The sequence below is a fragment of the Artibeus jamaicensis genome, unplaced genomic scaffold (genome assembly GCF_021234435.1).
Source record: "Artibeus jamaicensis isolate MK-2021 breed Jamaican fruit bat unplaced genomic scaffold, CSHL_Jam_final contig_1132, whole genome shotgun sequence".
Classification (NCBI taxonomy): Eukaryota; Metazoa; Chordata; class Mammalia; order Chiroptera; family Phyllostomidae; genus Artibeus; species Artibeus jamaicensis.
The window spans coordinates 8,001,878-8,016,235 of record NW_026521221.1 but is presented as its reverse complement, the minus strand read 5'-3'; the positions used below and the strand labels follow the sequence as shown (position 1 = coordinate 8,016,235).

Genomic DNA, 14,358 nt, shown 5'->3' with positions numbered 1-14,358 from the left:
TGAGCATTTTCCCATTCTAACACATAGCACAGGCAAGCAAGAGAATATTTTAAATAATTATGAGCTAAAATATCAACAAAGATAAATTTATTCTCAATAGAAATCACATAATGTTCTAGGGTAGAAGTTGACAACTTAAAGCCCAAGGATCAAATGCAGCCTATTTCATAGATAAAGTTTCACTGGAACACAGCCAGGCTCCTTCCTAATGTCTATAGCATTACAACAACAGGGCTGAGAAACTATGACAGAGTGCATGGCCCACAAAACCAAGAATATTTACCATGCCATATAGAAACAGTTTGCTGATCCCTGCTCTGTGGTAATTAAAAAAGGGAGTAACAATCTACGTGCATAAAAGTCTTTAAGAAAGATTAATTATAAAGGACACTTTCTCTATTTAGTCCCAATATCTAATGATCTTCAGCTCTAGAATTTAGTCACAGAATTTAAAAATGGGAGATAAGGTACAAAAAGTTCATGACAAGAAAATTATCCTCATTTTGTTGTGTCACTTCACATCACTATAGGCTGCTAAGACAGGTGAAGCAATAATGAATGAAAAGTCTTAAAATTTGAAAAGACAGAAGCTCTTTCTCCACAGGTTTATAATTTTTTTGAATTTTGGGGGATTTAGTTCCTTTTAGGTTTTCAAAGCTGTTTTAACAAAATCAGCAAATGTTCTTGCCCACATACTAGAGTATGGCCATCTGCCTTCAAAAAGAATAAGAACATTACTTAAAAACAAAGATACTGTTGCCTTCTGCACAGGAGAAATCTACTACACTTGGGTATCTCGTTGATAAAGAACAAATGTGGAAGACATCGCCTTAGTTGTCACTCAAATAGGTAAATGCCCAATTCTTTTGCCCAAAAACTTCATTCCCCTTTCCCCTCACTAATCTATGGTAACTTTTTCTAGCCAAGAATATACTTCTGGAAAACAATAGAAACTTACTGGAAAACAATAGATACTTACTTGAGCCGTAAGCAGAGTTGTTAAAGATACATCTGCTCGCTCCTCAGTGATATAGGTTCTTGGTTTTCCTTCCCAAAGTGCACAGTCTTCCAAGTCCATTAGCTTCACTTGAGATTTAGATAAGCCTGGAGGGCGAGTCCCCTGTTGCTGCTGCTGTTGCTGGTGGTGTGCCTGCCGCAAGCTAATTTGCTTTGGGAATGTATTTTCCTCTAACGTTGGCACAACAAAGTTATTCACTTGATTTTCTGAGATGGTGCTAGAATTCTTGGTAACCTTATCTGCTGGAACAATGTGAGTATGTTTCTGCTTTGGTGAAACAGGGTATGGTAAAATGGATTTATAAGATGATTTAGTTCGGCCACTGAAAGTTGCCTGTTTGTTCTGAGACTTTGTCTTTCGAGAGGAAGGGGGTACAGAATGAGGCTTCAAAGAGTAAGAGGTAGAAGGGGAAATGGTAGATTGCTTCTTCAGTACACTATCAAGTGTTCGTACATAGCTGGTACTCTTAGTGGGAAGCTGGTATACCACAGGAGATGTGGGAGCATTAGAAGAGAAACCCATGCTTGTTTCCATCAGCTTGCCCTCGTTTTCCAAGTACTCATCTAGCTTATCACTGCAGAAAGCAGAACGGTTTTTCAGTGGACCTTCTGAATTTCCGCCTGGAAATAAGGAGACACAGATACTTAAAAAAAAAAAAAAAAAAAATCTAGGACAGATCTTCAGATCTCTTCAAAAGTACACTAGAAAAGCCAGAATTCCCCTCCTCAAAAGAAAAATATAAAACTAAGAAATTAAATATAATACACTAATTATATTAAAATTAATTCTCTAAAATTATCTCATTATATATATTTAGCATTAGTTTTTGAGAAGTTCTAACAGCAACAATTAACACTAAAGAGTGTTCAATCTTTGACAATTTATGATGTTAGTACAGAGACCATACTTAAGTAAAAACTTTAAAAATATATTTAAATCAGACCTTAATAGTATGCAAAGAGATTTTTTAATTATTTTTTATTTTATTAAATTTATTAGCCTGACATTGGTTAATAGGGTCATCTAGGTTTCAAGTATACATTTCTATGATACATGATCCCTATACTGCATTATGTACCCACCGCCAAATCAAATAATCTTCTGTCACCATACATTTGGCACCCTTTACCCTTTACTACCCCCACACTTGCCAAAATATTACTTAAGAGATTGCTGTACCTGGACTACAATATAAAGTGCAAGGGAGGGGATAAGGCTCAAAAAGAGAAGTACAAGATTTTGTTTTTAAAGAATGAAAAACCCAAGTTTAGTAGAGCGACACTACTATTACAAAGAGTCAAAGATGAGAGAAACAATTTAGACAAATAATAAAGTTATCTGGTTAGAGTGTAACCTGCCAACAAGTACAATGAGAATGGAAATACACTAAGAAAGGAAGACCAATAGAATACAGTCAAAATAGTTGGATTAGAAGCTTGCTTTGAAGTATACTGGTATCAGGAATCACTTTACACTATGAAGTATACTGTTCTGAAATAATGCTTGAGAATGATGCTTTTTATAATCATAGGAATAAGAGAAAGAGCACGCAGTTTTCAAAGGCCGCAGGAATAACTTAAGCCTGACATGGTTAGGGACTGAACCCCAAGACTAGAGCTATGATAACACAAGGAATAAACAAATATCAGCATGACAGCTTTCATTTTATTTAAAAACATGAAGAGAGGAAAAATAAATAAGACTTTTAACAAAGTGTATAGTTACATTTCAGAACATATTTAAAGTCTTTTTAAAAAGCCAATTTACCTTCATTTCTAGATGCAGAAGCACTGTGAAACTTTCCCCTCCATCCCTTGATCTTGGTGAAGTCATTGGTCTTTCCTGTTCTAGAAACAAAGGAAAATCCAGCATCTATAAAAGAAAAAGTAAAAGAGATGACTAAAATCCTAGCAATCCAATATTTAGTATCAAATTCATTACTCAGACTTTGTCTGAAATGTATAAATATTAAGACTGTGCCACTAGATAAAAGATATACCCTAAACTATCCTAAACATACTTCGTCTCTATCAAAGACAGTTTTTTATTTATATCACAAATTTGTTTGACTTCATAAATGCTATGTACTCACCAGGAGAAGCAGGGTTAGTTCCTGTAAGGTTCCAAAAAGGAAAGCTAGTGGCTGGAGGCAAAGGCAGCTGTACTCCCAAGTATTTAAGATCAATGCTCATTGTTGGATCCACTGAATTCAATTTTAAGCCCACTACAAGAAAAAGGGACCACAAATCATATTGGATTTTTTAACCTTTGGTTGGGAGGAAGGAGACAGTGGAGAGAAAAATGATGAAATAAGAATTTTAAATGGCAGAAAGACTTTAAGATGACCCTATGATCCTCACCTCCTGGTATTACATATTCACATACTCCTCCCTCCCTGGATGTGGGTGGGGCCTATGATTTCTTTCTAAGAAATGGAATGTGGTAAAAGGGATGAGATAGACATGATTTACATGTATGTAACAATGTAAGAATAAATGTATCACCCATCTTGCTAGGGCTCAAGGATACAAATTCTGCCAACCATCTAAGGGAAACTGAAAACATACCTCCCTGCAGTCAAGCCTCTAATGAGAAACCAGGCCTGACATTTTGATGATAAATCTTGTGAGACCCTAAGCAAAGGACCCTGTTAAGCCATGCCCAGACTTCTAACCCACTAAAACCATGAGACAATGAATGTACTGTTTTCAGGTTCTAAGTTTGTAGTAATTTATTAAGCAGCAATAGATAACTAATACATAAACATAGCAGAATTCAGATTTTTTGTGCTTTTAACCTTTTGTGTTCCAGAGACTTTCTAGGACCTCCAATACAAGCATGCCATAAACTGAGCTTATGCCTTATGACTACTAATTCTCTAGTTATTATTAATATTTATGATTAATTGGGTATAAAAAAGTATGACTTACTTGCAGATTAAAAGGTAATCTTTTGGGAAAGTATTTACATAAACTTTTATATTTTTTGCTTAACAATTTACATCTGAGATGTTTGTGTTGACTTATTTCTCTCTCAATGATTTATTTTCACTACTGTACACTATTCCAGATTATAAGTATACTCCAATTTATTCACCATTCTTCTACTGATGAGGACAGCTTCCTATTTTTAACTATTACATGCAGTGCTGCAGTATAGTTGTACACTCACAGGGATGTACATCACACATGTGACTATAAGAGCTTTCTCTGATGTATTTAGCTTTTCCTTATGGCATTTCCCCAGATGAGCAAATGCTATATAAGACGATATGTTCATCTTTCAATTGTACTGAATGTTGTATTTGACGTATCTGTGGCTACCCAAAATATTTGAACACCCTTCCTACAGAGCTGTTACTTTTCCCCACTATAATGCCCACCTCTTTAAGGCAGGTAGTAGAAAAACTCACTTTCCAACTTCTCTTGAAGTTTATGTCCAGACATGAGTTTTGCTAACCAGATACACCCATAAAGACTTCAATTTAGAAGAGAGCACCATGAGGGAAGGAATACTGTGTAGAATTACACAAAAGAGACTGACAGTTTTGGCCAACGAAAGAACTTTTAGGGATAAAAGTAACCAAGGTCCTATATTGTAGTATACTGTTTTATTGTCCACATTGACAGTGGTGGTGACTGTCCAATATTGTGGGACTGCTTATATAGAGAGTAGTGTGGGAATATAACTTGGGCATTTTTCTTGACTATATATTCCTACAGTCTGTTTCTCTGGTCTTTCAGGAGATTCTCTGTAAGTCACCTGATATCCTTTAATAAATTCATATCCTATTTCATTTGTACAGTAGATGCTGATGTCTGCAAATAAGAATTCTAACAAAAAGTCTGAAATCTTCTTATGTGGAAGTAATAAAAGAAAATGACAACTATGTAACAAACAGGAATAAATATAAGGCAGCTAATGAATGGCTGGAGGCAGCAGCTCTATAGTTACTAATTTCTGTTGGTCTTGCCTGGCCACTCTGAGATCATATTCCAAGAGCACACCTGTCACATAATCATGGATTACCACGCACAACAATACACTAGTTGAGAATGTGTGCTCTAGATATTGCCAAATTATTCTCAATGTATACCTCCTCCAGTAGTGAATGATCACTGTACTTTAAAAATTGTTTTAATTTCACTGGTATAAAATTAAATCCAAATTAAATTTGTATTTTTCTAATACTAAGGACAATCTTCTAATTCAGATTTCCTCATTTGTGATTTACTGGCTTCATACTATTGAGCAGGGAAGTATTTAACTTAAAATTTTAACATAACTGAAGCCAAAAGAGTTTGAAGTATTAAGTATTATACTAATAACCTTAAAAGTCATAGATACAGCCCTGGCTGGTGTGGCTCAGTGGGTTGAATGTTATCCCACAAATCAAAGTGTCACTGGTTCAATTTTCAGGCACAGCCCATGCCTGGGTTGTGGGCCAGGAACCCAGGTGGAGACGTGCAAGAGGCAACCAATCCATGTCTCTCTCTTTCCCTCTCTCTCTCCCCTATCCTCTCCTCTCTCTAAAAATAAATAAGCATTTATTTTAAGATTTTATTTATTTATTTTTAGAGAGAGGGGAAAGAAAAGAGAAAGAGAGAGGGAGAGAAACATGCATGTGCAAAAGAAATATGATCGGTTGCCTTCTACATGCCCCCAACTAGGGACCTGGCATGCAACCCAGGCATGTGCCCTGACTGGGAGTCGAACTGACCACCTTTCAGTTCACAGGCCAGCACTTAATCCACTGAGCCACACCAGCCAGGGCATAAATAAACATTTTTTTTTAAATTCTTTTAAATGAAAGTCATAGGTACAAGTTTCCAATAAAAAGTTTACACTGTCCTAGTTGTCTAAAAGGTAAGACACTAGGTAAACTGTAAGCTACAAATTCTTATGACTAATTTGTATATTCTCCACACAGGACTTACCTGAACAAAAGATGTTTTAATGTGCCATTTAGTCCTTTAAAATAATTTTATCATTTTTAATCACATGTGATTAAAACTAACATTAATAAAACATTCTTTCCTCGTGTTTCCAATCTACTGGGGAGAAAATAAGACTATGATTCAAAATAACTAGTTTCTAATCCTGTTTTGGGGCTAAATTTCTCTTATGTTTAGGTTCTTCATCAGTAAAATAAGTATCAATCCACCACACTGGGTTTTACGTTTTAAGAATTTTACTACATATTCTATGTGAAATATAAAGGACGTTTCCCAGACCTCAAAGAGCTATTTTGTTATGTTTTCCCAAATGTCTCTATATTAAAGTATTGAGTTGGTCAATAAGTCCACTTAGTTTCTTCCGTAAAATAAAAGTTTTCATTTTCACCAGTAACTTTACTGATTAGGATATTCTCTGAGTTATTGGCTATGTGTGATATAATGTTGACTATTCTCAATCAATGTGTCAATTTGATGCTATGAACTTCAACTGGTCTACCCAACCATGGAGCGTCATCCAGCAAGACATCTCTAGCATGAAATTTCACAAACCACTTTTTACACGTTCAATCAGTCATAGCACCTTCTCCAAATACTGTACAAATCTCTACTTTTGGTACTTGAGTTGAATTTTTACCTTTCTTGAAATAAAGAATATGCCAAAAATGTTTTGCTATTTCTTCCATCTTCAAAATTAAAATGGCTGAACAAAAATTGACAAATTTTGGCCCTGGCTGGTGTAGTAGTGGATTGAGGAAGGGTGAGGGTTTTCCCTCTCCCTTCCTTTCCCCTCTAAGATATTTTAAAATGTTTTGTTTTTAAATGCATGCTGATAAGACAGCTGTCACAATACAATCTAACAAAAGTTTTTCAAAGTAACATTAAAGACAACTAAGTGCTACTACAGCCATTGTATGGAAAAAAACAAACAAACTTCTGGCCAGCCATATAGTTACAATAGGTAAGTGAGTTGTATGAGATGTAAACAAAAAGAAATGACACCTGAAAAGCTGAAGGGAATCTGGTAAAACTTTTCACAATTTTTAAATTAGAATAGTAGGAATTAACTAGGAAAGTTGGGGAGGGAAGGCAGAATGGAATCAGAAAGCAAGATAATACAGAAATACTCAAGTGAGAACTGAATCCTAAACAAAGAATAAAATTAAATACTGTAGTGCTTTCAGAAGAAAACAATATTCTATTATCGTCACTAACAAAACTATCAAAACTAATGATTACAGAAAAGAGAAAAAAGAAAGTTGATAAATGAAGTTTTTCCTACTTATTTTCTGTTCTGCATTGACTTGTATTTTGAACTATCATCTTCCCTCAAAATGATATCGAATCCTAAACACACACACACACAAAAGACCAAATTTATTTTAAATATACATATTAATTTTTTAAGCCCTCAAAGTAGAAGTCAATAGCACATAAACACTGTTCTAAGTAACTCCCAATTTAATTTACCAAGGCTATCCTAAAAAGTCTGACCTGCAAACATTTCCTTCCCCGGTAACAGATACATGAAACATAGACTTAGCTGGTTTCATATGAGTAACTTTGGCTTACAGAAAATAAGACACTGAAATAATTCACAGAAAGCATTATCCTCCCCAAATAAAATCCTTTCCACATATAATCCTTTAATTATGTTAAAATTATATTCTTAAATGCTTTTGGCTTTTTACCATATTAGGAGATACTTTTTAAAGATGTATCGCACCACTTCAAAAAAGACCCATAAAAACAGAACTGGGAAAAAAAATCTTTAGATTCAAAATCAGCAAAGCCCTGGTTGGGTAGTTCAGTTGGAACATCATCTTATGCACCAAAAGGTTGCAGGTTCGATTTCCAGTCAGAACACATACTGAGGTTGATGGTTCAATCCTCAACTGGGAAGAGTAGGGGAAGCAACCTATCCATGTTTCTCTCTCTTCCTCCCTCTCTCCCCACCTTTCTCACTCTCCAAAATCAATAAACATTTCCTCAGATTAGGATTTAAAAAAATAAAAAAGGAAGAGGCAGAGAGCTCTGGAAAGAATGTCGTAAAAGAATTTAGCATTAAAACTGATGAGTTTATTGATATAAATAAATGAATAAACAAATGGAGGAGACTTTAAAGACAAATCTCTGGTGCAGGATTCCAAATAATTTCTGCAGCTACTCCAACCTCAAGAAAGTGGAGCATAACTTCCTATCCATTCATTGTGGGCTACATAGTGACTAGGTTCCAAAGAGTACAGCATCAAAAGGTCAGTGACAAATCAAGTAGCCTTGATAAAACAAGATGGGAATGGCACTTTATCTTTGTGATCTTCCTCCCACAAATACATAACCCCAGTCTAATCATGAAACATCAGACAAATCCCAACTGAGGGACATTCTATAAAATACACGACCAGTACTCCTCAAGGTCATTAAAAACAAAGTCTGAGAACATGTCTCAGCCAATCCTAAAGAGACATGACTACTAAATGTAATATGATTTCCTACATGCAATCATGGAATAGAAAAAACTAACAAAATCTAAGTATGAGCTTCAGTTAATAATAATATACCAATACTGGTTCACTAATTGCAACAAATGTACAACAAATGCAGTACAACGAATGTACTGCAACTAATGTTAGATGTTAATAATAAACTGTGTAAGAGTACATGGTAATAACTATTATGTTCTATGTTCCCAATTCTTTTGTAAATACAAAACTTATCTAAAATAAAAGTTTATTTAAAAATTGACATAGGCATTCCAACCAAGATGGAGGTGGTGTAGGTAGAAATGCTTCACTTCCTCTCATAACCAAAAGAAGGCTAACAATCAATTTAAAAACAATAAATAACCAGAACTGGCAGAATATCAACCTGTCTGGAACTCCAACAACCAAAAAGTTAAACATTCATCCAGACCAGAAGGAGGGGTGTGGGCCAAGACACGAAGCGAGGCAACTGACAGCACAGGGCAAGGAGTAGCTGGCTGACCTGACCAGGAAACTAAAGACTCAAGACCTCTGGCCATAAAATACTGTGAAGACTGTGAAGGGAGGCGAAACTCCCAGTCTCACATGAGAGTTCACTGGAAAGTGGGGCTAGCCCTGGCTGGTGTGGCTCAGCAGATTGAGTGCTGGCCTGCAAACCAAAGGTTGCTGGTTCATTCCCAGTCAGGGCAAATGCCTGGGTTGCAGGCCAGGTGCCCACTAAGAGAAGCATGAGAAGCAACCACACACACACATTGATGTTTCTCTCCCTCACTTTCTCCCTCCTTTCTTCTCTCTCTAAAAGTAAGTATCTTTATAAAAAAAAATGCACCACAATGTTCATAGCAGCACAGTTTACAATAGCCAAGAGTTGAAAGCAACCTAGGTGCCCGTCAGTAAATGAATGGATCAAAAAATTGTGGTACATTTACACAATGGAATTCTATGCAGCAGAGAGAAAGGAGGAGCTACTACCCTTTGCAACAGCTTGGATGGAACTGGAAGGCATTATGCTGAGTGAAATAGGCCAGGTATTGAAAGACAAATACCATATGATCTCACCTTTAACAGGAAGCTAAACAACAAAACAAAAAAGCAGAATAAAAACAAAGACACTGAAATAGAGAACAAGGAGACAGTGTCCAGAGGGGAGAGGGAAGGGAACTTAAGGGGGAAAAGGGGGAGGGATTTGGAGGAACAAATAGGAAGGACACAGGGACGAGAAGTAAGGGGGGTAGAAATTGGAGGGAGGAGGGGAGCACAGGGTGGGGGAGACTGGGATGGGAGAAATAGACAAAAAAACTATACTTGAAAAATAACTAAATAAAAAAAAACCCTCAATAAACTACTCCAAGGAGCACACCTTAAATCAAAGATCTAAAAACTAAAAATTGGAACATGGCTTACTTACAATCTTTTGCATACAGAACAAATGGAAAAATCAGTAGTTACTACAATAGCAATAAGTGTAATAGATTTCACTACTTAAAACAAAAGGATTAAATAGCATAATAAAGGCAAAGATAATCCATTACAACAAAACAAATAATGAAAAAATTAGGTCCCAAGCAATACAAAAAATATATAAAATGTTTATAGCCACAAAATGAGAAAAATATTCTTCTATTTACACACCTAAATATATTACTAAGTATATAAAAATAAGATGTTCCCCTCCCCCTCAAAAAAGATGTAGAAACAAAACCAACCAAAATAAGAAATAAGGAGGAAAATACTATGTTATAAGAAACAAAAAAATACCACTTTCTGATCATGATACTTTTTTAAAAAAAATCAGTTTTGCAATCTTTGCATTTTTTTAAATTTCTATTTATTTTTAGAGAGAAGGGGAAGGAAGGAGAAAGGGAGAGAAACATCAATGTGTGGTTGCCTCTCTCACACCCCCTACTGGGCATATGACCCACAACCCAGGCATGCACCCTATACTGGGAATCAAACCGGTGACCCTTTGGTTAGCAGGCCCGCACTGACTCCACTCAGCTACGCCAGCGAGGGTTGATCACGGTACATTTTTTAATGCATAAGATATTATGTATCTTTACAACAGGATTTCTCTTACAGTAAAAGACCTAGACATGTTTTTAAGGGGGGAAATCATGGAGAAAGAAAAATGCAAGCTGAGAGAGGTATTAAAAAAAAATGAAATTAAGGATAGAGGGCAAGGAGATAAAAACAGAAAAGGGAGGAAGGAGAAACAGGAAGGACTAAGAGGGGAAAGAGAGTGGAAGGAGTGGAGAAAGAAAACAAAATTTAAAACTAGCCTGTATATATTTTTTAAGAGATTATTACCTTCTTGAAGTCCAGGATGTATCACCTGCTTGTGCCGCAAGGCCTTCAAATCTTCTATTAATTCCTTTTCCAACTGGAAAATTCTTGCTCTGCAACCTACTCAGAAAACAATGATGAAGTATGCTAGCATGTACTACAGAAAAATGAACATTGCATCTTTCACTTCTAGAGCCAAACCCCACATACAGTTCTCTTTTTATATTATTATGTAGTACCTGGGTCATTTGTGGTTGATGCCTGAAGACTAGAAGGTTCTTCTGTTGTCCCATCAACTGCATGAACGTCTAGAGCTTCCTACGTTTAAAACAAAAGTATAGCTCATATCATTTATAAACGTTCAACCAGAAGCACTTTTTCTTTTTGATACTTTTTAATATTTTCTAAATGTTCTACATCAACACCACTTTAATAATCAGAAGGAAACAAAGAAAGCAAAAAAATCTGAATATATTCAGCTAACTGATCCAAAATTGTATTTATGCCTATCTGCGTAAAGATTTCTTACAGCCTATGTAAAGATAGTTTACTCAGCAATTAACTAGGAAGGCAGGAAAAACCAGGTAGAAAGAATTCAACCTTGGTATATATAGCCAATTTAGACCTATAGACTAAGCTTCTATAAAAACCTAAATAAAAAATAAGCTAAAGAGATGGAATAAAAAAAAGACAGTAAAATTAATAAAACTATTAATATCTGTTTCTCCAATAGTACTTTGCTATTTCTGATAGAAATCAGGGGATGGAGTGTCCCAAAAGTTAATAAACTTTTTACATACAAGGGAGGGCCCCCCAAATAGCAATTTACTTATAAAAAATTGTGTATTCATTCTTACATGTTTGAACTTCAGTCACCTTCAAAGTACTCTCTATTTGACACAATACACCTACTGAGACTTTTTCCCACTACTCAAAACAGTTTTTCAATGCCTGGATTTCAGTAACTTTTAGTGCTTTTGATGTTTTTTGTCTAACCACTTCCACATCAGCAAAATGTTTCCCTCTGAGGACTTTTTTTCATCCAGGGAAACAAAAAAAGTCGCTTAGGGTGAGGATCAAGTGAATAAGGAGAGTGGGGCAGGGAGGTCATGCCATTTTTTGGTCAAAAATTGCTGAACACTCAGCGTGGTATGAGCAGGTACGCTGGCAAACCACCCACCTTGAAATGGTCAAACACACTGAAAAGAATCAATGCCAGCTAGTATACTGATATAGGTAACCTAGTGGAGGAAGTGTATACTACAAGGGGCCTCCTTCAGCAGATAATTCTGTTTCTTTGGAGGGGGGGATATGAAAATTCCATTAAGATCTGAAGATTTAAAATATTCCAGCTACACAGCACAAAAGTCATGAACTGAGATCAAAGCAGACATAAATTTTTTAATTCATTCAAAGCATCTTAAGAGATGCTTACTAACTAAAACAAACATTTTGGAGACAGCTTCCCGCGCACATGCTTTTACACAATGGATGCATTCACAAAAACTAGATTCTAAGATGAATTATACAATTCAAAAATAATTATTTGACCCAAGAAAGAATGCTGACATGACCTTACCTTCGATTCAAAAGAAACAAAGAGAACCCCATCCACATCTTCCAGATCAGGCTTCACATCCGGAAATGTACTCCCAGGGCCCACTGGAATACTCTTTGTAGAAGTTAAAGATTTTCCTGTGTTTTTAGGTGGTCGCCCTGCCTTAGAGAGTTTCAATTTTCGTGGCCTTCCCCTTTTTCCAGTGACATTTTGAGGAGCATTATGATTAGCATTCACACTCTTGGGAGCTGTTGAAATCTTAAGCGTAGTTGTTTTCTTTCTGCCCAAGTCCTCTTTTCCTAAAAATGAATCCCCAGCTGAACTCTTTGAATTGTCAGGTATTCTTCCTGTATTCATGCTGTCAGAAATATCAGAGTATTTCCACTGAGGCTCTTTAAGTGAGGAATATTTCTGTACCACTCCAAGATCTGGTGAATGTTTTCCAAGACCATTTTCTGATTCCTTGCCTAAGCAAAAGCCAGTCTCGTTGGAATTTTCTAAGTATGTAGGCAAATAGTCTAATTCTGTCAACAAAGATGATTTATCCTTCCGAGATACAGAAAGCATGTTATCAGGGAGCTCAGAAATCTTCACTGTGCTTTTGGTGACAGCACAGGGCTCTAGATAGACTACTGGCATCTTTCCAGCATCTAAATTGAACATTTTAGCTTTAGCAACACCTGATGGACTATTTGGTAGCCATTTAGAAGATGAATGGTCAGCTTCTAGGTTATCAACTTTATTGTGCCTCTTCAACTGTTTCTCTAGTATAGGGTCATCATCACTGTTTGAGTATACATCTGTTTCCTCATCTGTCTCTTCCTGTTTCACAGTGATCCCTTCTGGAAACTCACCGAGTTCATAGTCATAATCATCTAGAGGCTCCTCTTTAATTACAACGCTGAAGTTTCCATTTGGGTCTAATGGTGATGCTACATGGGAACCATCTTCAAAATTGTTGGCAACAACTCTGGAGAGACAAGGAAGAGAGCTTTAGTTAAAAAGAGACCTTACCATAAATGAACCTGAGGAGGGGGAAGAAAAGATTTCTTCCCAAGTAACACATCAGATTTCATGAGCCACTCCTCAAGAAACACTTTGTGTAACAAGGATCTCAAAAGCAGTTTATCAACATCACACAATTATATTCTGTCAATTTCTCACAAAAATATATATAAAATAGTGAGTTTTAACAGTGACCCTCTTATCACTAAATCAAAAAGATATAACATTTATTTTCCTAATAGTACTTTTCAAATGAACTCAATTTTAAGATTTTATTTATTTTCAGAACGAGGGACCGGAAGGAGAAAGAATGGAAAGAAACATTAATCTGTATAAGAAACATCACTCTGCTGCCTCTTGCACATCCCCAACTGAAGGTCTTGCCTGCAACCCAGGTACCTGCCCTGACTGGGAATCGATTCCATCTTTCCATTCACAGACTGGTGCTTAATCCACTGACCCACAATAAACTCAATTGTGAAAGTCAACTGGAAACAATAAAAAGAAAGGGAAAACAGTCAACTGACACTGATGCAAAATCAAACTCAAGATATCTACACAGTAATTAACAATCACCAATAAAAGCAAACAAATGTCAAATGTAATTAAGAATTGTGATAAACATCAGGAAGGGCCTTTTGAACTGCCTGCTTGACTTTACCTTTTTTAAAATTAAGAAAAATTATAACATAAAATGTAACACTTTCACCACTTAAAAAGTACAATAGTTTTTTAGTATATTCACAATGTTGTGAGGTTGGTTTTTCAACTTCAAAACTGAAAAATTCACTTTCAGTATAAAGTAGGGGAGTCAAACTCATTTTCACTGGGGGCCACATCAGCCTCGCGGTTGCCTTCAAAGGGCCACATGGAATTTTAGGACTGTGTAAAGGTAACTATTCCTTAACAGCTAAGCAAGAGCTCAGCACTGCTATCCAGTAGAAACAAGGTGCTAGGCCAGATAAAACAAGTAGGAGGTCTAGATTCGGCCCATGGGCCTTGTATTTGCCACCTGTAGTATAAAAATCTAGTATTAATTCTTCCAAAATAAAAAAG

At 36.1% G+C, this 14,358-nt stretch overlaps 1 protein-coding gene across 29 annotated transcripts in view; it reads right to left on the bottom strand.

The window, feature by feature from the left end:
• The window catches only part of MGA (MAX dimerization protein MGA), a 146,269-nt gene that overhangs the window by 45,636 nt on the left and 86,275 nt on the right, over positions 1–14,358 (bottom strand). For all 29 annotated transcript variants that reach the window (XM_053665718.1, XM_053665716.1, XM_053665720.1 and 26 more), the window contains 6 exons: positions 12,319–13,267; positions 10,979–11,057; positions 10,764–10,859; positions 3,111–3,242; positions 2,786–2,890; positions 980–1,638 (listed from right to left, as the gene is read on the bottom strand). In XM_053665718.1, the coding sequence (XP_053521693.1) occupies positions 980–1,638; positions 2,786–2,890; positions 3,111–3,242; positions 10,764–10,859; positions 10,979–11,057; positions 12,319–13,267 (2,020 nt within the window). The remainder of the gene's footprint in view (positions 1–979; positions 1,639–2,785; positions 2,891–3,110; positions 3,243–10,763; positions 10,860–10,978; positions 11,058–12,318; positions 13,268–14,358) is intronic.